The following is a 25,069-nucleotide window of genomic DNA, read 5'->3' on the forward strand; positions in this document are numbered from 1 at the left end:
ACGCTAAAAACTACTTAAGGTCATTTAGTATTTGCAGACGTATTTATAATTACTAATAGTTTTACTGACCTTCTCAATAATTTTGTAAACAACAAATTACTTTTAAATATAATATTGATTTGATTGTAACCAAGGGTAATTGTAAAATGTTTCTAAACAAATTTTAATAGCTGGTTAAAAGTTTTTAAATTTTAAAAGGCTGGTTTGAACAAATTTAATATTATTAATTATGCAAGACAAAAGAGGAAAAAAAGTATGTAAAAAGAGAATTGAAAACTAGAAAGGAGAAAAAATAACAAGGTGGATAGAGAAAAGGGAAGCAATGGACAACTGTATTCTTGGGACTCTTTTACAAGAATATTAATGAGAGATACTGTAAAAAAGCTCAATAAATTTATGATAAACACAGAACTAATTCATCTAAAAAGACAATGATATTTGTTTATTAAATATAATTTAAAGTGTTATGCCATGATTTTTGGTAAAACCAAAAGTATTTAGCATACAGTCTTAATCGAAGACAACCATTACTTGATAATTTAATGATATTGAGTGTATATTACCACGCACTCCAATGCCAACATTATCTATTAATAAAGTAAGTGATTTGTTACTTTCATAGAGTTGTTTGCACAACATGAAACCTAGTTAATAAAATGTGTTTGTAGTCCTCAACCAGCCCTAAGGCTAGTTTAGGACTATATAGCTGTATGTTAGCGTTAATCACTGAATACTTAGGTGATCATTTGCAATAACAATGCTAGCTGTATCACAAACCTATCCCTGTTGACATCAGGAAATAGTCTACGGTAAATCGTCTTCATTACACAGTGTAGTCACAGAGACAGTGATATACTAGACCCGCAGGGATGGTCTGGAAAAATATATAGATTGAGCAATCTGTGACAATCAATCATCATTGCCAAAGTTGTGCGCATTGCGTAGGCTGTCATGGATGCTCAGAGAACTATTAGAAAAACTTGGCAGCTATTATCTTTTCCAAATTATACACAATGCTTTGACGAGGCCATTAGTTTATGATGCACCCAGTCAACAAATAATCGTGGTGACGCCAGGGCCTACATATGGCAATTTAGTGCCAACCAGGCTTTAGTAATTGACATTTGTTCGAGCCCTTAAGGAGTTGGTGTCAAAAGTTGATCATGTGTAAGCTCTTTGTTATACGTACAGTACAAGCTAACTCAGCTCATTAAAAGCATTAAGACACTAGCCTTTGGCAAGGATCAATGGTAATATGTTTATTCAAAAATATTCTGGTCAAGTCTCTAAACCACCAGAGCTTAATATCAGCTGCTCCTAGTTCACTAGACTTCATGCTGCTGAGTGATTATTTTGTCTACAGGATAACTAGTTCTAAAATGTGACAGGCATTTGTGTAAAGCAGGGTACAATATTTTAGGTTGTCTCCCTAATTTGATGAGTGTAGTCATTTCTGAGTAGGTGGTGCTACAAATGACAATGTTGAGCATTAGACTAATTCACCTAATAAGCAGGTGAGAAACAGTTTCTTAGAGTTGTTTTTTTTCACTCTAATGCTCTTAGGCCACACTCAAGCATCTTCGTACAACTATCAAGGCTCTTTATTCAATAACAGGTTGCCTGTAACTCATCTCAGCATCAGTAATAGCACTTAGCAGAGAGCGAATATAAACAAGCTCAAATAAATATAAACAAGGTACAATGAGCTTATAAGGAAAAGATGATGTTGAGTAATGACTATTTCCGGGTGGGTGAACCAAATCGTTACAATCATTTACATGTACTAGTCAGCCATAGCGAGATCTAAATACAGCCAAGAGAGGTGAGTGTATGCCAATTTTATTTTAGCTAACTAAAGCAGCTGTTTGTACCAGTCAGCTGGTGAATGTTTAATTACATTTGCATCAAGTTTACAAAGACTAAAAGCTATTAGTATATGTTTTGTAGGTTTCTTTTAATGCTTGTAAATTCAACACTGAATTAACATTAGTAACTCAGTGGGTCCTGAATGACATTTTCAATAAGATGTATGTGGACTCAATGTTGAAAGATTTACACAAAAATTCATAAAAATCTATTTACTTGCATATTTACTTGCATCTGTGCAGTCACCAGCACCACCACCTGTAATACTGGGAAACATTATCTCAACATCGACTATGTTGTTTCCGGTCAGCAACTAAATTGGAATTATAGTACAATACACGCAAACTAGGTGTCAGACGGTACTACAAAATGGCTATTGGAGGGTAATCAGTTCCAAGCTCTTTTGGAATTTACTCTCGTTCAATAACAATCTATCACTTCTCTTTCATCCCCCGATCTAGTTTGGATGATGAAAACCAAAGTGATAGTACCACCCTTTAGGCTTCGATACATCTTAGATTATGTTTACGTGAATATTACAATCTAATAATTGCAAAAGATAATTACAAATTGCAATTGTTCAGATTAGAAGCTGTTTTACGCAAGCAGTGCTACAGTTGATGCACGCTTCCTTACTCTTTTTACCAAAATATTGTCGTAAACAACTTGGGATCAATAAGTAATAATTAGATCTCAAGTCAAGTGTTGATCATTTTAAAGCCACTAGTTAGCCTACATTCATTAGGTACTCAATCCAAGTGTCCAGGCAGAACCAACAGAGATCCAGGATCTGCAACTTTGATTGCACCCAAGTAAAGAAGCTTTATGCATTACCTAGCCAATTTAAGGTACATGTGTATAAAGTTAAAGTAAATCAAAAGCCAGATAGGGAGTAGTGATTTTCTTAGTAATTTCACAAAACACCAAAGTGACTTAAAATAGCATTCTTAAACAGTGAGTTAAAAAGCAGCTGGTGACCTGTAGTTGAAAGTTACTTACTCCAAATATACTTTATCTAAGTCAAAATATATGAAGTGATTTACCTGCTGTACTAGTCAGAGGCTAACTATTAGTCCAAATGTTAAGTGCCTTTCATCACAGACAACTCTAACTAGTTTGAGCTAGTCCTAGTATTAAGTTATCAGCGAAGCTGCTTGGTGCTTCAAACAGCAATAATTTTTTTGTAGAGATTCTAGTTATTTATTCTTCGCTGTGTTTAGAGCTCGCTTTAAGGTATTGGAGGCCCTACAAAGCATACCTTTCAGTTTAAATGCCATCACCTGCATGCAACTTATTTTAATAAGATAATGGAAGGCTCTACTGTTTAAGTTTAGGCTAAACCAGTTAGCTTTATAAAGGCCTTTTAGTTGGACAGAAATGAGCTTAAATTTTTTGCGTGTAGATTATATTGAGCAGAAATGAATCTATCACAAGCAGTGGTATGTCTATATACATATCAGATCAATCTCAAACTTAGTCTGTGCATGCTGTTAACGTTTAGGAAAGAAATATCCGTTTCATGCAGGATTTAATCTCGCAACCTCCCATTCGCCAGAAAAATATCTTACCAATTAAGCTAGCTGCACTGCTGGATTCATTGGGCGGTATATGTTGCTACGTGGGTAGAAATACGCATACCGCTATGCGTGCGGTGCAGCGTCAATTTATGCTTGCTCTTGTTAGTAACTTTAGCAGTAGGTTTTTAGCTTACTAAAAGTAGCCATTGGTAATGTGCCAGGCTAATGACAAGTTGCAAACAGCTACATTATCTGTCATTCACTGTTAACAGGATGATTTTGAGTACGCCTTCAACACAAAACATTTTGCTAGTATTAGATAAATGCCTTAGTAGTTTGCATGAGTACATCAGTTTTTATATGTAGCCTACACTTTCTCTAAAATAACTGAAATGTTTTTCAAACTACGAAAACAAAAATGATGTAATTAAGTTGAAGTAAGTTTGTTATTTGTAATTTTTTTATACTAAAGTTAAGCTTGTTGCAGACTTTTAGTGTTTTAAATACATTTGTAGCCAAATATGAAAGGCAACATTGCAAGCGATTGCTTAAAAGCGGAGAAAAGTCCAACTATTTTAAAATAGTGCTAACAATACTAGGCATGGAAAAATATATTTCCGACACTTACAATAAGTTTATTTAAATAAATTCTGGTAATCCTTTTTCTTAAGGTCAGAATAAATAGCTGAACTTTAGCCTTTGTTATTACCAATTAAAAATGCTATAAAAGCGATAACTACAGACTCTCAATTAGTACGCATTTCTACTGGCATGTGATATTTGATAGCCAACATCAGTGTTTGTCTAGTGACTTACTGCAAAAAGCCTGTTTGTATTCATTTAACTTCTGTAGCGTTGTCAATAACACTGAATCATTTTATGTGCTGTTTATTTATCTTGTCATCATATCTTTCCTATGCAAGTGAGTCATTGTTTACGACTCGATGATGTCACCATACTATTTATAAATACTTCCCGTTATACCACCATCGTTATATAAGTGCTAATCAGTGTCTGATAAATTATAATTATTGCTACCACCAGACTAACAATCTAAGCTCTCTGCAAATATAGTAATTAATACATATAACACGAGTATAACAATTGGTGAGAAGAATAGCAATGGCAGCTCAGAATCCGAGTCAACCTTTAGTATTTGAAGGGAGGATAGAAACATTTTTGGACAGTTTAGAGAGCTACTTCTTGTTTAGAAAAACAGCGAAAGATATGAAGGTACATATACTTATAGTTTGACTACTTGTGTCAAAATATAATACATTAATGGACCTTGTTTTCCCTAAGAAGTCAAAAGAATTAAACTACCAATATTAGTGGAGGTCTTACAGCATCATTATGGGGCACACATAACAGAATGGTAGGGCGTGCCAAGTTTAGAGAGCTAAGAAGGTCTGGACAGGAGTCTGCCAATGACTTCATGGTAAAGCTCAAGAGTGGAGCTAGGAACAGCCAGTTTGGTGATTGCTTGGAGGAAACCCTCCTAGAACAATTTAGAATTGGAGCCAATAGCAAGCGAATTCGAGACAGGAATGCTCTAATGCCAATGGACGAGCAGCAGAAGTTGAGGTCATTGCTAGGAGTTGCTACACAAGTGGAGTTGGATGAGAAATTTGAAATTATCTCATCAACGAGTAACCTGGTGCAGCAAGTGAGACAATACTACAATAAGAACTTCTAGCTCAATGGCAAAGGGAAACCTGTGACGGATAGAAAATGGCAGCAAGATACCGTATGCTACAGATGTTCTCAGTTTGGCCATATTGCGAGTAGTTAGGAATGTCCAGCTAGTACTAAGACATGTAACATGTGCCATGAGTTAGGGCCCTATGCCAGAGCAAAGTTCTGTAAAGGAAAGTTAAAGAAACAAAGTTAAAGAAACAAAGTTCTGTAAAGGCTTGTTACTGCTAAGCCCTCGATCCAGCGACGACGAGTGGACAGCGTCAACGATGCTGAAGTAGCTAGCAGCAACTCCGATGAAGGCAGATTGTATACTGTGAACCAGATTAGCAGACACAAGATGCCGTGATGTGTGGTGCTAATCGAGGGTGGGACAGTTTCAATTATTATCGACACTGGTGCTTGTGACAATATTATAAACATTTCTGCTTACAATCAAGTCAAGCATAAGGTAAAGCTGACACAAGATGATAAAGAATTGTTTGCATTTGGCTATAGTTCAAAATTAGATTTTTTAGGCAAATTTGCTGCCAGTATTTTACATGAAAAGTCTGAGGCAATGTCAACAATGTTTGTTTTCAATGGTCAAGCTAAATGCCTAATGAGCTATAACACTGCTGCGCAGTTGGGGTTGTTGTCTATCAGCAGTGATGTTTTGAACTCTGTGGTCACTGATGATGAGATCATATTTAGGTACCCTAATGTTTTCAAGGGTGTAGGTGAACTGAAAGGGGTTAAAGTCAAACTTCATGTAGATAGAAATTTAGAACCAGTTGCTCAACCAGTGCTTTGATTGCCATTTGGTTTGAGAGGTAAAGTAAAAGAAAAGTTAGACGAGCTGCCGGCTAACGACATGATTGAGCACGTTAAAGGGGTGGGCTTTTTCTGGGTGAGTCCTTTTAGTAGCCAGTGATGCTTTTGAGAAAAATCTAGCTAGCAATGTCTGATGCCCAGACACTTGTAGATTGTGATCCTAGAGCCGAAACAACAGTAGTTGCAGTTGCAAGCTTGTATGCAGTAGGTTGCGTTCTCTGGCAAAGTCCACAGTTTGCTCATAATGTTGTTGCGTTCGGTCATCGCTTCATTGCTTGCTTTGGTGAGGGAGTTGACGCCAACCAGTAGATGGAAGGAGCAACCCCAATGGACCGGATGGTCAGAAACCTGCCTTAAAAGCAGCAGGACCGACCCTTTTTCCGCCTTATGGATGGCAATTACAGGATCTGCAGGTCTACCCCAGACATGGTACAGCCCGAGGAACTGACCTCGCCCAACCGCAGAAAGGAAGTTGCCCAAGCCTCACGGAAGATGTCTTGGAAGACACCACTAATGCGCAAGCCCTCAGCCGACCTCACTCCACCAGCTACTTCCTCTCAGGAAAAGTGGAGGGAAGGCCCATCCAGTTTCTTTTAAACACAAGATGCACCACAAACCTGATCAATAAGCAGGTCTTTGACCAATTGCCAGAAGCCATATGGGACCAACTCGAGGACAGTGACAGCCACGGGTTATGGGCTGATGGAACACGGCTTCCTTTCTACAGGATAATCCAATTGACCATCCCCCTGAAAGATCTAAAGATGGAGGAAGTCTTTGTGGTCAGCCGTTTAAGAGAGGATGCCATACTGGGGATGCCATTCTTTGTTGCCCATCAGTACTCTCTTGAGTTTGAGCAACCGGTGGTCCAAGTGGACGGCAGGGGGCTAGTCTGCACAGATCGGCATTGATGGCTGCTCCAAGCAAGTTACAGATAATAAGGGGGTGGTGGTTCCCACCCGAACCAAAATGACGATACACTGTTGCATCACAACAAGGAATTACTGCCCCATTGGACTGATTGAAAGATTTCCTGATTGACCCCTGGTAGCAAGTAGCCTGAATTAGCCCGGACCCAAGGAACAGGTCACTACCCGCTGCATGAATGCTAAAAAGCGGCCATTGACCTTCCGGTCCAGAGCCACCATCGGCACTTACACGGGGGTAGAGACCCCACATGTCAAAGAAAACCACGCTTTATTGTATAAAGCTGGTCCAACTTATATTAATGGAGTGCCAGCTCACTTTGAGGAGTTGTTCCGGGGGCCCGGCCAAACATTGAGGGAACAGGCCAGATGGCGAGGCTGGCTTCATTCTGAGTCGATATGCCACCGTGTTCAGTACAGGTGACGACGATGTAGGAGGACCTTCACGGTAGAACATTTCATTCCACTTAAGGAGGGCACTCAGCCAATTTGGCAACCCCGATCTTGGGCTACCTGGACCCCGGGGGCAGTACATCCTGGACACGGACATCAGCGGATGTGGAGTAGAAGCCGTGCTGTCCTAAGTACATGAGGGCTGCGAGAGGGTCATTGCCTACTACAGCGACACCCTCACCCCCTTAGAACGCAATCGCTGCGTCACTCGACAGAAATTGCTTGCGGTAGTCAAGGCAGTTGAGCACTTTCGACTTTATCTGCATGGTCAGGAGTTCTTCCTATGGACGGACCACGTTTCACTTCGTTGACTATGTAAGATAAGGGAACCCTCAAACCAGGTAGCCCAGTGGCTCGAGATCCTGGCGGAGTTCCGCTACGTTCTGGAGCATTGGTCAGGGAATCGCCACGAGAACGCAGATGGGCTAAACAGGCAAACTCGCAAGGACTGCCGGCAATGTGTGATCCTTGATCAAAGGGGGCCTTCACGGAAAGGGTTGGCAAGAGAACAAGGGTCGTTAGCCATATAGGTACTGACCAGTTGCTTGGATGGGGCTCCCGCTCTCGATAGAGTGGGATCAATCATCGGCAATGTCGTATACCCCGGGAGGAGGGGCCTGTCGGCAACTCACATGTGACTCCCGTCCCGACACTAGCAGGATTGGACCTGGGTGCCAAAGGTTCCCTCGAGAGGCTATCGGCCACACCAGGGATAACAGGATCAAAGGGCGAGCTGGCGAGGACACAGGCCACCAAACAAGGACCAGTCGCCATCATGTATCGTGCCATTGTCACAGGAGAAGAGGTGTCAATAAAACATCTAGAACTCGGAAGCAGAGAGCTGGATATTCTGCATCACAAGCGAAGCTCTCTGCTCATATGACAGGACGGCTCGTTGGAAGCACGAGTGGCCCCATGGGGCCATGCCAGATAGTGCGCCATCTGCTCCCCGGTCATGTGGAAGACCACGGTGTGGCAAATGCATGCCCTGGCTCACTCTGGGGTGGGAAGAACGATAAGCTGCCTTCAACTGCCTTGATACTGGCCAGGAATTATGTCCACAGTCAGACGGCTCATCAAAAGTTGTGAGGTGTGCCAGGCCGCAAAGCTTGGAGGGACAAAGGCGGCCGGAGGGAAAATAAGGCTCTATGCTGGACGACCCTGGTAGAAAGTGGACATGGACCTCGTAGGGCCATTTCTGGTCCTGTCTAGGGAGAACCAGTGAGTGCTGGTCCTCATCGACCAATTCACTCGATGGCAGGACGCACTGGCACTGCCTGATGCCACGGCCTCGGTGGTCACAAACGCACTGAATAAGCAGGTTTTCTGCTTCTTGGAGTTACCTGAGCAGATCCACACAAACCAGGAGGCACAGTTTGAGAACTAACTGATGGCCAAACTGTGCCAACTTTGGAACATGGAGAAAACCCATACGACTTCTTATCACCCATAGACTAATGGAATTGTTAAACGGAACAACCGGGGACCCAGGGACTCTTTGAGGACACTACTCCTGGCCTGGAGACAAGACGAGTGGGACCTGCTACTTACCCTGCTGATGAAAGCATACCGAGGCACCCCCACCTCCGCAACCGGAGAGACAGCCAACATGTTCACGTTGGGACAGGAGCTGAAGTTTCCGAAGCAGCTAGAAAGCCACCCACCACCGACCGAGTTCTTTCCTGTCAACGAGCACGTCTTTATGGTGCAGCGGAGGCTGCAGGCTGTGCATGAGGTGCTCTGGCAAAGTCAGACAGGAAGACCAAAAAAAGCAACCGCTGTATACCCCAGGCAACTAGGTATGGCTCACGAACAAATGCCAGAGACGGGGAGAAATTCCTAAGCTGCAGGCGAAGTTTGTGGGACCATACCAGGTCCTGAAGGCCTGGGAGAGCCACACGTATTTAGTGGAACGGCAGGGCCAGTCTTCTATCTAGAGTAAAGGAAGGCTAAAGCCTTACCATGTTTGCCCGAAGAGTTTGGGACAATCCCCGGCCGCTCTGGAACCAAGGAGGGGCCCCAACATGAAACGAGCTTGACCCAGATGGCCGAAAAGAAAACCGGAGGAGGTCAGAATCGAACCTACCCATATTGCGGCGCCTTTAATAGGAAAAGTTGCTGCTAGAGACTGCAGAAAAGCAAAGGCAGGAGATGACTCTGAGAAAAAACCCGGCCGGACCGGAGGAGGGAGAACGCCAAAGACAATCTCCGAGTTCCAAAGAAATCAATTCCGTTCCACGGGAAAAATTTCGAAAGAGCTGGAATCATACCTGGCGGAGACTGGAGAGACCCCAAAGCTAGATCTTATTAACCCTGAAATCCCATCAGCTTTAGTCCGGCACAATCCGAGACCAGCCTGGACAACTAGGAAGCCGGAGCGGTACGGAGTTGCTGTATGTTATTCTATGGAGTTGCCAGAAAATGATACGGAGGTTGTGAGGGAAAGTTGCAAAAAAGCTCTCACGAGAACAACCAAAGCTTTTTTTAAAGCACTCCTTTTTCTTAGATGACATCAGAGCGCTCAAAAAAATGAATAGCGAAAGCAACACATCACTACAGCATTTACTGACTTCAGTCACAATTAGCTTGAAAGAAGCTGGAGAAGGGATGGACAGTCTAGCGTCGGCAAACATGGTGGCCTACAGGGGAAACGGCACAGAGTTTGACATGGCATCAGGACCAGACTCGGCCCTGGTCGAAATTACTGAAGAAGGAACAGAGGCGCTGTTGGATGCAACCCTAACAGAAGATGGAGGGGAGAACCTGCTCAAGGAGACCCTGCCGGAGGAAGTGGAGGAGGAGTGCCGGGTGGCTGCTGTGCGCACTAAGAGGAGACGAATCTGCCACCTCTCACCAAAATTGTCTTTTTTCTCCACCTGCTGTTGCCATAAGGGAAAGTACGCCCATAAGGGAGCTGGAGCCAGAGAAGAGCAGACCACGGAAGAAAACAGTGGTGAGGACCACCAAGTACCTGCTTTCTTGGACTGACACGCGAGCTTAGGAAATGGTGAAAGATGGGAGCTGCCGGATCTGCCAGTTTACAACCAGTACCTGGGGGACATTTTGCAACACTACGCCATGTTTGTATGACCCTGTGACTGGCAGCATGCACAACAGCATCAGATGCTACTACACCACTCTATTCAACAGCAGGTAGGAGTCGAGCCAGTGGTGCATCTGGTTGACCAGGACTCTTGTGAGCAGTTCTGCCAGAAGAACATGCAGGGCTCTCTGACGATGGCTGCCTGCACTCCAATACTTCAGGAAAAAGATGCTGAAGCCCATGAAGAAGAGCCCAGCAGGCTAGGACACAGTCATGCCTCCTAGCCTGGATTTGCCCAGCCTCAACCAGGAGGAGCCAGGCGGCTTTGGACCCAGCTGGACCACAACCGCTCACCGAGATAGTGGGACAGACCTGAGCTAGTCAGGTCCTCCTGCAGACTCAGCGCAGCCGGGACCGGTTGTTGGCTCCAGATGCCCAAAAATTAGACGAGGGTTGTCGGGACAATGCAGACGCTCCTGCGGCAAGGAAACCTGGAGGGCCAGGAGCGCCAGTTGCCGCTGGACGAGGTGGAGCACTTTTGCCACGAAGCCCATCAGCATGAAGCCCTGGCCCAAGTGGTGCTCCCTCAAGATATAAATTGGATACCCTAGCCGCCCATGAAGGGGAGTGTGTGGTGGATGGCGTCCATCTGAAGTTAGCTAAGCCGAGCCAAGCCAGAACTGAGTCAAGCTCAAGCCGAGCCAAACCGAGTTGAGCTGAGCCGAGTCCAAGCAGAGTCGAGCCAAGCCAGGCCGAGTAAAATTGGGTGCAGCCAAGTAGAACAGAGGCGGGGCTTACTAGCTATATAAGCACAAAAATTTTGCAGTAGAGAGCAGAGATTTTCTGGGCCTATTCATTGCTCATTACTTGAGCATTCCTGTACAACATATGAACTAAGCAGAATATATAATATGTATAAACTTATGCACCAAGTCTTGTACTAGTTATTGAGCAATGTTGGCAAAGGAGTCTTAGTTATTGATTAACAGCAAACAATGTTTTTGAGTTAGTGGTTTGTTGTACTTTTTCTGAACTTCATGCAAGTTGAAGGTAGTTCTGTCCGTTTAATAATTTAACTCAAAATCTTCTGTGGTCTTGAAAAAAGCACAATACCAACTGTGATTTCAAATTCAAAAAAAAATTCCCCTGTTTTACAGCCCACGACCTGATAATGAAATAAGTGGTAACGAAAAAAGGAAATGGCTGTGCTGGTTGTTGAAAAATTAGTTGTCAGCAGGAATTGGCTGAATATAGTGTAAATGAAAGTTGTTCGAGATGACATGAAGCAAATTTGAAGTAGCACCACTTCAGAAATGTGCAAATAACAATTTCAACAAATATAGAAAAGATAGATAAGTTCAGCGTTCTGTTAAAGGTCACGCAATCTAGTCTCCTCTCTTTTACGCTGTAGGATTTGTTCATTGATAGCTAATCGAGTGATGCAGATGGTTGTTGTGAGGACCTATTTATCCTCCTATTTATTCTATTTATCCTCCTATTGCGCTGTAATAATTGAGAGACATGTGGACGACCACTGCGTCAACCGCTACGTGATGTTCTGAGAAGTTGTATGTCCATGGTAGTTGTCAAGTTGTTTTGAAATTAAATTCAAAAAGTCAATTATGCAAAACAAAAGGTTTTTAAAAAAATCACACTTAATCTACTATTATCTGAAAACTATGTTTTATAACAATAAATCACGCCTAATCACACAAAAAATGACACCTTATCTACTACTATCTCAAACCTATGTTTTAAAACAATAAAATAAATATTGATTAAAGCTGTTGGCCTAACTTACTGTAATGTATGTAATTTAACAACAACAATAAGAAAATATGTTTATTATAACTCTGAAATGCAAAATTAGAAGTAAAATGGCAGACTACTATGTACTATACATACTTTGAAAGTTGGTTGTGTTGAATGTAGAATGGTTTTGATAGCGATATTTAACAGAAGACAAGTATGAACGTTCACGCGTCTGGAAGTTTTCTGCAAACTGCAGCAAAATACAAAAATGTTCTCGTCATAAAGGGGCGTTGTAGTTCGGCCTTAGCTTGTACATATGTTGTAAAGAATTTTGGCTAACGTTTTAAATAATTTGATGAAATCTTCGGTGATTGGACAAGAAAATATAGGCTAATAAACTGTATACCACAATTATTTCGTACCTGTAAATCGGTCTACACCTCAAACGGTCTACGTTTATTGCAGAAACCTTCGGATAAATTCGATTACAAGTAAACAATGCTATAGACTGGTGAAATGAGCACAGTTTTCTCATTAAATGCGCACTGCTAAATAGTTCTACTATCTGTCGCATGGCCAGTATCACAGGCCAGTCTTAACTTTGATTAAACCAAGCTTTTCGAGCGTTTTGTGGCGATTTTTGGCCAAATTAATCTGTCTATTTGTGTATAATCCTATCAGATGGGTAAGTTTTAAGATCCTGTCAACAATTTACAAAAACTTGGTAACATATTTAAATAGGCTTATATGTGTTTTGTACCGTGATTATACTTTAAAGATTCTACAAAACGATGGTTAAATTAGTTGATGAGATTTTGAAACAAGTGTTTGCGACGTTGTTGATAAATAGTTTTCGTAAGTTGTGTGCACATGCAGTTATCATAAAAACTCTCAAACTTCGCGGTCGTGGGAAAACTCAAATTTTATGGTGTGCTACTACTTGTATGCTCTCAAAATGCAAAAAAGGATAAAAGACAACAAGTAATAGAAAATAAAGGATTAGACGAAAACGCAAGTAAAGTATTGAGTTTAATGCTATTTTACTTTACTAGTGTTAATTCTGGGCTTTTAGCAATCACAATGGAGCATCCACCTCAAATGCAGCAGCCACAACAATCACTACAGCAACCACCACAACAGCCCCTGCAGCCACAGTATGCTGCACAACCTGGTGTTACGATTGTCACACAGAATCCTCCAGAAGAAGGTTATAGACTGAAAGCAACGGCCCTGAAACAGTTGAAAGGGTGAGCAAATTGTTTGGTTTACTAATTTAATACAAATTTATATCCTAGTAGGTGATTAGTAAAAGCATGAAATATAAGATATAACAAAAATAAGTGTTTTTTTAAATATCTTTCTGTCCATTTCGATAGAATAATTTTGGGGTTTAGGAAATCTAAAGTTAATAGCTATGCTTGCCAAAAATAATAAGAAACAAATAATATGAATTTGACCGAGCATCTATATAGTGTCATATATGGCTTTACAGAAGAATAGAGTCAAAATGTAGACAGTATGATTTACAGCTTTGGTAATTTTCTGTTTGAGCAAAATAAAAAAGAAAACATAAAACATAATGGAGACAAGCCAAAGGCAAAACAAGTGTAAAACTTGTAATAAAATAACTACGATTGTCTAAAATATTTGGTAGTTTAAAAATTTAATTCAAAAATATGTTACAGGATACATATAACTCAAAAATTATGGATCGCAGATGTTTCTGTTTTGACAATTTAAGAACGAATGTTTCTGTTACAGGTTGTCAGTCATTCAAGTAGTAATGGGAGCACTTTGTATTTTGTTTGGAATCATCATCATACCTTTTGAACTCAGCACGTATAATGCCTGGATATCTTTCCCTGGTTATGGCATTTGGAGTGGAGTCTACGTAAGTAGGCCTAATTATGAACCATGATCGTTTTTACAATATTCATATCTACAAGAGTTGTTTGCTCATGATGCTAACCATGAAAACAACACAAATATGTCGGGTATAAAAATGGAAAAGCTGTTACTTTGCAAACGACAAAAAAAGAACAAAAAAGTGGGATACACATATATGTAGACATATGCAGACAATGGTAATTATATTATAGCTTTAGTTAGTAAGCTAGTTAGTAGCAGTCAGTAATGGAACAGATTTTTAAGGGATTCTACTGTTAGCAGAAATCCTAAGTTTGCAGTTTGGCGTTACATTGGGCAAGCGCAATCTTTTCAATCAACCAATCTATGAGTCTACGAGTTATTAGTTAATATTAGCATATTATTTACTAGTCTAAAAGTACAAAAAGTCAGCAACAATCAGTGGCAGCCTGAGCAACAGAAATAAATATTGATAGCTGAAAACATGAGAAAGAACTGTTTCACATAGCTTACTGTGTCACATAATCTACCGTATCACATAGCTTACCATATCACATAGTCTACCATATTACATAGTCTACCATGTTACATAGTCTACCATATCACATATTCTACCATATCACATAGTATACCATGTCGCATATTCCACCATGTCACGTAGTCTACCGTGTCACATGGTTTACCATATCACATTGTCTACCATGTCACATAGTCTACTATGTTGTGTAGTCTACCAGATCATATTGTCTATCACATCGTCTACCATGTTACATAGTCTACCATCTCACATAGCCTACCATATCACACAGTCTACCGTATAACATTGTCTTCAAACTCACATAGTCTACCATATCACATAGTCTACCATCTCACATAGTATACCATATCACATTGTTCACCATGCCACTTTGATACCGTATTAGATAGTCTAACCAAGCCATATAACCTGCTTTGTCACAACAAGTTTAACAAAATAAAGCTGTAATTTTTGTCGCAATATGAACATTTGTTAAACATTGTTATCTTTTTGAAACAATCTATTGATATGTTATGACACACCAATATGTTTATGATGCAATAAGTATCGGTTCAGGTCACATTAGTCTACTGTCGTGTTAATTTCTGATTAGAGGTAGTGACAAAAGAGGAAATAGTTCGTAGTAGTAGCTTTCTTTTTTATATGAAATCAACTACTTTTAGAACGATTCCATGAAAGTTCTGATTACTGTTGGTTTCAATATTAAGGACAATGAAGTAGTGTGTGCATTTTTAGCCAAACATTAAATTAGGTTATATGCCAGATCTGACACCCTAAAAATAAACAAACTCTAATAAGCATTAAACAGGCTAACATTCGATTACGGTGTTCCCTCTTGCAGAACTTTGAAGCTGTAAATTAAAAAGGAACAGTAAGTAACACATTTTCTAATTTTGACTTTGTTTTCAGTTTGTTATTGCTGGAGGAATTGGACTCGGTGCTGTCAAGCATAATAATGGTAGCTGGGTAAGTGGTGTGTAGCAATAGTCATGAATATACATTAGATAGGATTTCATATTATAACAATCATTATAATCAATATGACTGAGCTAAATGAATATGTATGTTTCATCCAATACCAATCGGGTAGTAAAGTCAAACTGTGGTAGTTGATACTGATACATTATTTTAATATTAAACATGACATTTGCTTAACCAAAGCAACAAAACAATATAATATTAAACTGAAGGCGTTTTATGATTTCAGTGCAAACTAAATCAAAATACATGAGGTTTATTGCCCCAAAATACACTAGCTCCTTTTTCTCTTTCTCTTTAGTAGGTCCTACAGCAACAGCAGATGTAAGTTGTCAATTTAGCCAATTTGCTTCAAAGTATTTATTATTTCAGAATTGTTTAATGTGTTGCAATAGTGACCATTAGACAGTAATAATGTTTTTTTTGCGCATACAACTTTGTTCTGTTGTAGATCAGTGCTACTATGGTTCTTAACATCATCAGCTCACCTTTATTCTTTTTACCATTGATTTCGATGGCTTCCCTTGGTGTGGTTTATAATGCTTTGGTTCACTGTGGAGGTTACTACTACTACTACAGATCTTGCTCAGTAAGTGTTAATCTTTCAAGTAGTAATCAAATGTGTTTCTCACTAGTGATAGAGCCAAAGCTAACCCAGTATTAGTAAATACTGTACACAAGTAACCAACATTGTTAGGTGTTCAAGGAAGTCATCAGTTTATTTAGTATATGATGAAGCTTTTATCTATTATTCATAATCAGTCAAATTATACCTAAAAGCTATACAAACTCTTTTGTGCTATAAAAGCTCACATAGAAGTATTTTATGATGGTGCCATCACTGATGACCTGGTGGCGTGGAAAATAGACTGGAACAAATTATACCTAATGTTGTAGCCACAAATCCGAAACTATAAAGCAAGGTGGGACAAAGTTGTGATCATCAGTTGTATCAGACATAAAGCCTTTCAGGTTGTCATAGATTACTTATGACTGACTATTTTAAATGCTCAAAGTAACCATAACAATAGTCACTATTATATCAACTGCAGTGTGTATTACCGGTATATTTTGTAGCTTACAACGTTTTACAACCAAAACATAAAACTTGAAAAGCTGCATAACTTAGCTGCAGCAGGCATGTTTACTTTACTTTTTAGAATTTCACAGGCGCCAATAATTTGTATTGAAGTTTTGAAAAGGAAGTTTTCAAAATTGTTGCTATTAAATCACTTCCAAAATAAACCGTTACTTAATTTCTTTTGGACAGTTGATAAGAACAGCTAACACTCTTTGAATGAATTATTAAAGATTGGCTGGCTTTTGCGCTAATTTTTTAAAAAGAATTTTGGCAATTTCCTTTGAAAAGTAGAACACGATCAACTTATTTGCAGGGAATAAAAGCTGTTTTGGCCTTGGACATCTTTTTGGTTCTGATCTCTTTTGCGGAATTGGTGATCACGATATGGAGTGCTGTAATCTGCTGTAAAGCTGTCTGTACTTGCTGCCTCCCAACGCGCTCAAACAAGCAAGTGCATTACGCTGCCCCTGCTCTTCAAACACAACAGCAGTATGTGGTTTATCTTGGAACAGTTCCAGCTTATTAAGTCAACATGGGTGGCTAACAAGTCACAACAGCTGATCAATTCCCAGCAGTTGACGGTTTTAAATCTCAAATCAGTATGCATATGTAGCACGAAGTGTAAGTAGCATGGAGTATAAGATGTAATAAGCATGATATAAATCTATATATCATGCTATATATATTTATGTATATAAATATATATCATGCTATATATATATCATGCTATATGTATCATACTATATATATCACGCTATATATATAATGCTATATATATTATGCTATGTATATATGTATATATATCATGCTATATATATTATGCTATGTATATATGTATATATATATATATCATGCTATATATATATAAATATATATATATATATACATATATATATACAGCATGATATATATACATATATACATAGCATAATATATATAGCTTTGGTTATAATAGTTATAATAGTTTAGACTGGTTATATATATATATATATATATATATATATATATATATATCATGCTATATATATCATGCTATATATATCATGCTATATATATGTATATCATGCTATATATATTATATATACATATAAAATAATTAAAATTGTTTCCTCACCCCAGTTGACCCGTATATGTGGTAATTTCTGCTCTAACTCGGGTCTCCTACCAGAGACCTTGGGGTTTGAGCACTCGCCTCAAGATCTTAGCTGTTCCCAATAGCGCACTTTTCTGCAACTCACCTGAGTTGGTTGCTGTTGGTATTTGGGCAAGCCACATTTTATGCGCTGGTGTTTATGTGCTCAGTGCCCCAATGACTACTGGGATTACAGTTGTTCTTTTATCCCAGCATTTTTCAACCTCTTCTCCAAGAGGGATATATTTCTCTACATTTTCTTTTTCTTTGCTGGCTATATTGTAGTCATTGGGTACTGCGATATCTATTATAGTAGCTCTCTTGTTCTCCTTGTCCACCACCACTATATCTGGTTGGTTTGCTAGAACATGCTTGTCAGTCCAGATGTAGAAGTCCCAGAGGATCTTAGCGCGATCATTTTCATTTACCTTACCAGGAGCTTCCCACTAGTGTTGTGGTTTATTAAGGCCATATCATCACATAGACTTCTACACACAACACCTGCGACATGATTATGTCACTCAGTGTATGCGTTTCCTGCTAGCTGCTTGCATCCACTGATGATGTGTTGGATGGTCTCAGGTGCATCTTTGCACAGTCTGCATCTAGGATCGTCTCTAGTGTGATAGAATTGGGTTTGAAGTTACCTTGTTGGGAGAACTGGCTCCTGGTCTGCCATGATTAGCGCCTCTGTATTGGCCGTTAGGTTTCTTTTGTTCAGCCACATATATGTCTGGTGATGATCCCCAACCTTAGATATATATATCATGCTATAAAAGCCCATATCCTTTGGTAGGGAAAAGCCAAAATACCCCAAAATTTATTTTGTAGTCCCGCTGATAACATCCGTGACTAAAAGTATGTATTACAAATACCATTTTCAATGTTTTTAGAGTAAAAGTGCTTAATGTGACTATATACGTCCCACTAATTTCTTCAGTCCCAGTAAATGTGGATGTATAGTTATATATGCCCAACAAAGGAACATTACGTAACAATTTATGTAACAACATTATGTAACATTAGTAACAATTATATATATATTTCTATACTTATTTTCATATTTATGTATATTTATATATATATATAGACAAAGTGGATGCTGCACAGTCCGTTACAGAGTGCTCAATGATAAATCAGAGCTAAATTATAAAATATGTATAAGTGGAACTTCACTCTTTAAGTTAAACATTTTATTACTATTAGTTTCATGTGGTACAACAAGTATCACACTCTTCAGATTTTTATCTGAAGAGTGTGATACTTGTTGTACTACATGAAACTATTAGTAATAAAATGTTTAAGTTTTAGAGTGAAGTTCCACTTATACATATTTTATATATATGTATATATATATATATATATATATATATATATATACGAGAACTTGCCTTTTAGTGAAGATTTTGAAAAACACCGCTTATTGGGACTTTGTTAAGGGCTAGTAAATTACAATTGATATATATGTATAATATAATATCCAATAGTCCAAGTTCTCAAAACATAATTATATTGTACATCATATATACATGGGTAAGCAATATATATATGGGTAACTAACATTGACTATTTGGTATTTAATATACTTATACACATATGTATCAATTGTAATTTGCATAACCTTCAAAAAGTCCTAAAGAGAACCGTTTTCTAAAATCCTTAAGTAGGCAGATTTTGGAGTGTATATTTATATATGATCATTCTCTCGTATATTATTATATTATAATATTGATAGAATTTACTGCAGTTCAGTCCGATAGCTTTCTTTTTACTTTTTGCTCACATACCTAGTCTCTGGAATTTTGTGCTTGTTCCAACAGCATCACAACACACTAAACATTATACATATATGTTCCTTGTCACATGTTCCTTTTTCTAAAATAATTTTATGAATAGTTCAAGGGTAAGCAACAGTAAGGTCACACATGCAGTTTCTTGTCAAATTACAAGTAATTTCATTTTTACAATGGTTTCTAAGAAAAACCTTCAGAAACTGTTGAAGTTCCCAATCTGTGGAAGAGCACTAGATAAGTCACTATTGACCTCCTAAGATACTGCCAGGCCAATGAGTCTGGGTCACAATGATGTTCTAGTATCACTGCTACTCCATTTTCTTGTAAATTTGGGGATTTGCAGAAAAATTATTCGAAGGCGGTTGAACGGGCATTTTTCATTGACAACACATGAGTCGCACCAGCACAATGTTGAGCATATTTTAATACAATAGAAAACCTTAAGAGCTACAATGAAAAGCAAAAAACCTATGTTGATAGTTAATTAAGGCATGCCAGTAAAACAGAGCTTTAATAGAATTTCTAAATAGATGGTCAGTTTGAGACTGCTTAACGTTGAACAGAGAGGGTCCTGCTATACATTGAACAGAGATGGTCCTGCTATACATTGAACAGAGAGGGTCCTGCTAATTATTACGCAACATCAAAGAGTTACAAGTTTAACAAAATAAATTATGCAAAGCAGATGTTTGTCTGCGTTAATTGGATTATATTATCTGAAGAAAGTAAAATAGCAAACTAAAGCTGGTTTCATAAAATTTTCCACTTGCATCACAATCAACTTGATATATACAATGCATACATGGAATGCATGCATTGTATATATCAAGTTTTTCCACGCAGCATATAGTGGCAAAACTTGATATATACAATGCACGCATTGTATATATCAAGTTTTGCCAGCAGCCTATAGTGGCAGAAGTTGATATATACAATGCATGCATTGTATATATCAAGTTTTGCCAGCATTGTATAGTGGCAAAACATGATATATATAATGCATGCATTGTATATATCAAGTTTAGCCAATATACGCTGTGTGGCAAAACTTGATATGTACAATGCATGCATAGTAGGCATTGTGATGCAACTGGAAAATTTCATGATACCAGCTACATGTATCATTTGCTATTTTATTTTCACTCATGAAACGATGATGAATGTATGTTTACCAAAATTGACCATATGCCCAAAACGACAATTAACACACATTGACATGAACAGCCAGGGTTCAAAGGTTTAAGAACAAGATATCAGCCTGCATATCCTCTTACTTGAACCTTTAAATGGTACAGCCAGCATTAATCTCTGCAAGTGTCTATTATTCCCTACTTGTAATTTTGTCTTACTACCAATTCTTCAATAATGATTAACTAAGTCCAAGTTTTTTTCAGCCAATGACAGTTATTCATTCGCCTAATTCAGCCAGCTAAAAACAATCAGTTCCAAGAAACATTTCAACAGATGTGATTCCTTAGCGATGGCTCAACTACTTAGTCATAAAAAGCCCATATCCTTTGGTAGGGCAAAGCCAAAATACCCCAAAATTTATTTTGTAGTCCCGCTGATAACATCCGTGACTAAAAGTATGTATCACAAATACCATTTGCAATGTTTTTAGAGTAAAAGTGCTTAATGTGACTATATATGTCCCACTAGTTTCTTCAGTCCCACTAAATGTGGATGTATAGTTATATATGCCCAACAAAGGAACATTATGTAACAATTTATGTAACAACATTATGTAACATTAGCAACAATTATATATATATTTATATGTTTATTTATATATATATATAAATATATGCATATATATATATATACATGGCTCAAATCAGTATATATACACTGATATTTAACATTCCTATATGTACATATACATAGTATATACATACAGCATGTATAGAATATAGTACATGTATTTCTCAAAGTTGGTCTGCTAAACTGTAGCTATTTTATTATTTTGGAATAAAAGATCTGTAAAGCAGATTTGATCTTGGACCCTCCCGTTCACCAGTCCGATGCCTTACTAAGCCACAGAGCTTGATCGATTAGCGAGGCGATATATCTCAGTATATAGAAGCAAATAGGCTAGCATTTCTGGTAATGACCTAAAGTCATGCCGTAGTTCCATAGAGGCCGCAGCTCTTATTCGTAAGCTTAGTATATAGTTATTACATTATATATATTACTATATTACATATAGTTATTATAATTAGTTTTTAATATATAGTTATATATATATTTATATATATATATATATATATATATAAATTGTTTTCTCACCCGGGATACCCCGTATGGGTGGTAAATTCTGCTCTAACTCGGGTCTCCTACCAGAGACCTGGGAGTTTGAGCACTCGCCTCAAGATCTTAGCTGTTCCCAATAGCGCACTTTTCTGCGACTCACCTGAGTTGATTGTTGTTGGTATTTGGGCAAGCCACATTTTATGCGCCGGTGTTATTGCGCCCAGTGCCCCAATGACTATTGGGATTACAGTTGTTCTTACATTCCAGCATTTTTCAATTTCTTCTCCAAGAGGGATATATTTCTCTACCTTTTCTTTTTCTTTGCTGGCTATATTGTAGTCATTGGGTACTGCTACATCTATTATAGTAGCCCTGTTGTTCTCCTTGTCTACCACTACTATATCTGGTTGGTTTGCTAGGACATGCTTGTCAGTTTGAATGTAGAAGTCCCAAAGGATCTTAGCGCGGTCATTTTCATTCACCTTACCAGTAGCTTCTCACCAGTGTTGTGGTTTATTAAGGCCATACTCATCACATAGACTTCTATACACAATACCTGCTTCATGATTATGCCGCTCAGTGTATGCGTTTCCTGCTAGCTGCCTGCATCCACTGATGATGTGTTGGATGGTCTCAGGTGCATCTTTGCACAGTCTGCATCTAGGATCGTCTCTAGTGTGATAGATTTTCGTTTGGAGTTGCCTTGTTGGGAGCACTTGCTCCTGGGCTGCCATGATTAGCGACTCTGTATTGGCCGTTAGGTTTCCTTTGTTCAGCCACATATATGTCTGGTGAAGATCGCCAACCTTAGATATTTGTTGGTGGTAAGCACCATGAAGAGGTTTCGTGTGCCAGTCAATTTCCTCATCATCAGGGCGTAAGTCCGTTGTAAGAGCAGCCGATTGCAATTCAGCTAGCAACTTATCTGAGATGGCCATGGAGGCTGCATATGCTTTGATGCTTTGCTCCTCCTCTTTCACTGTCTGCTGTACACTTTTGAGTCCCCTACCGCCATCCTTCCTATCAAGATACAATCTAGTAGTATCAGCTTATAGTGTCATAGATAGTATAGTATTAGAATATATATATATATATATATATATATATATATATGTTATGCACATTGTTTCAAGCACATAAATTAAATAATTTTTTTCTTATATAGTTCAATACATCAGAGTCTTGGCTTTCAAATGAGCTTATTATCAATACACAAAGAATAATAGAATTATGAAAAACAGGGTGTCAAAAAGTATTTTCTCCAATAAAATAAACACTTGATTGCGGCTCCCACAATTGGATATCACAATTTTTATCTAGAATTAGGTAGCCGATCCTTTTTGCCGCCATTGAGGCTGCGCTTTTCTGCGACAATCGGTGCTGTTAAACTCAGAGAGCGCTAATTATAAATTAGGATTTTAGATAACAACACCCGAGATCGTGCTAACGCCCGACCAATACAAACACGCGGTTTGGGTTAATTAATTATGCTTCAATCAGTATCCTGTCATTGATAAGGGTAATGAAGTTATATTCATTAAATTGTGACCTTTGGTTGGGTGGCCTTAGGACTATGTCAATCGCACTTTTGCGAGATCACGCAATGCGTGAAATTAATTAGTCTCAGTCGTGACCCTCAACCTCACAATAAAAAGGGAAGGCTAGTGCACAATATTATGGGGAAAACATAGTATTGTGCTTGGAATCTGAGTTATTTATAATAGAAATAATCTGTACATGGAAAGCTAATGACATTGATTTCTTTGTCACCTTCATTGGTTCTCTGGAGTTTTCTTACATTTGCCTACCACTAGCGTCATTATCGTAGTTGATAAAGATAATCGGTAAGCAATATAATAAGCGGTAAGAGCACACAACACTGCATATGAAAATTGTGACGCCAATTGTGACGTCACAATTTTCGAGTCTATACCAATGAACATTTTTCTGTGGTGGAGCTTTCGAGAAATTCAATAAACACCAACTAATGGTTGTCTCACCATGTCAAACAATGGCTCATTAAAAAGCCAAGACTCTGATGTATCGAAATATATGATAAAAAATGTATGTAATTAATGTGCTCTGAGAGAAGATAACTGCATTAAAAAAAATTGGTTTCTGGCATATGATTAGCAAGCATAGAAAATGAGGGGTTGATTTTGACACTACTTTTATCCTGTTCAAGAACTACCATAGCTAAATTAAAACATAAACTTCTAGGTGTAGAGTGAACTGGTTAAAAAGTTGTAGTTATTAGGGTCTAACTGATTTTATTATTATTGACACATTATGAAACTCGTCTTTGATAAGGAGAGACAACCACTGATTTCATCATTACCTTCTCAGTATAATAAACCATTATTCTGTTTTAGCTCCAACACTGGCACATCAGCAGCCACCGGTTGGTTATAGTGCTCCGACACAGCAACCTCCTGCATACTATGATATTGGACAGACAACTCCTCACGAGAATTTCTAACATCCCAACTACCCTAACAATCCTAAATAATTGGTTTAGTGAGATATAGCTATTTTAAAGGCTATCAGAAAGGCCATATTCATATATTAGCAACAGTACGAAACATCATCACTGTATTAACCAGTGTGTACATCAATGTGTCTGCTAGTAAGAAATTCATATTTTTATACATATCTTTCGCCTTATTTCACTGTTTGTCTGCTAAATGCACTGTGTTTTTCTCTATTCACTAACATTGGGAAACAATCACAAATATAATATAACATGTTACTTTGTACGTTTGTTAAGGTTGTATGAGCAGGTAACTTCTTACTGTATTACTCACACAAGAAGTTTAAAAATGGTACGAGAGTTGTTTGTTCACTCCACATGATCAGGCAACTTCTAACCAAAACATTATTCATTTGTCTAAAATATTTATTTGCTCTGTTTCGTTTTGAAGCAAATTTGTCTGAATGTTCAAAATATTTTTGATGCAGAATAATTAATTAGCTGTAAACCAACATATATACAATTAAATCTAGGAGGTAGCTGGTTATCGCACTAAACTTGCAGTCTTTCACGCAAACATAAACAATCCTGTTTACATCCTTTTTTTCAGTTGCACTGTAATCAATGCTAAGTAGCTCAGACTAATATGAAATTTTGTTAATCTAATGATGTGGCAGTTTTACAATAAACTTAATATTAATGATACATGTATTCCGTAAATCTAATGAAGTAACAGTTCTGCAATACAGTCAATCTTAATAAAATACTCAATTTACCTGCTCCTAGCAACAGCTCCATGTACTCCCGAACTCAAAAAAGTCATCTTTAAAAAAGACTGAAAATTTAATGATTAAATTAATTAGTATAATCTTGAAACAATGTAGAGGATGCTAGCC

At 38.3% G+C, this 25,069-nt stretch overlaps 1 protein-coding gene across 2 annotated transcripts; it reads left to right on the forward strand.

Moving 5' to 3' along the window:
- The first annotated feature begins 1,772 nt into the window (after positions 1 to 1,772).
- Positions 1,773 to 24,280, forward strand: LOC137387121 (membrane-spanning 4-domains subfamily A member 8-like). Of its 2 annotated transcripts, XM_068073429.1 has the most exons (8): positions 1,773 to 1,822; positions 13,138 to 13,312; positions 13,827 to 13,956; positions 15,379 to 15,435; positions 15,899 to 16,036; positions 16,842 to 17,017; positions 21,013 to 21,039; positions 24,076 to 24,280. In XM_068073429.1, the coding sequence occupies exons 2-7, from the start codon at positions 13,146 to 13,148 to the stop codon at positions 21,035 to 21,037; spliced, it is 693 nt and encodes a 230-aa protein (XP_067929530.1). In that variant the 5' UTR covers positions 1,773 to 1,822; positions 13,138 to 13,145; the 3' UTR covers positions 21,038 to 21,039; positions 24,076 to 24,280. The 2 variants fall into 2 exon arrangements, with proteins under 2 accessions (XP_067929530.1, XP_067929529.1); XM_068073428.1 differs by lacking the exon at positions 21,013 to 21,039.
- Positions 24,281 to 25,069: the final 789 nt, after the last annotated feature.

The sequence above is a fragment of the Watersipora subatra genome, chromosome 2, assembly GCF_963576615.1.
Source record: "Watersipora subatra chromosome 2, tzWatSuba1.1, whole genome shotgun sequence".
NCBI lineage: Eukaryota > Metazoa > Bryozoa > Gymnolaemata > Cheilostomatida > Watersiporidae > Watersipora > Watersipora subatra.

Coding starts and splice junctions, on each gene's coding strand:
- LOC137387121 (XM_068073428.1), top strand. CDS start 13,146: ATGGAGCATCCACCTCAAATGCAGCAGCCACAACAATCACTACAGCAA. Junction 13,313..13,826: donor GCCCTGAAACAGTTGAAAGG/GTGAGCAAATTG, acceptor TTTCTGTTACAG/GTTGTCAGTCATTCAAGTAG. Junction 17,018..24,075: donor GCTCTTCAAACACAACAGCA/GTATGTGGTTTA, acceptor ATTCTGTTTTAG/CTCCAACACTGGCACATCAG.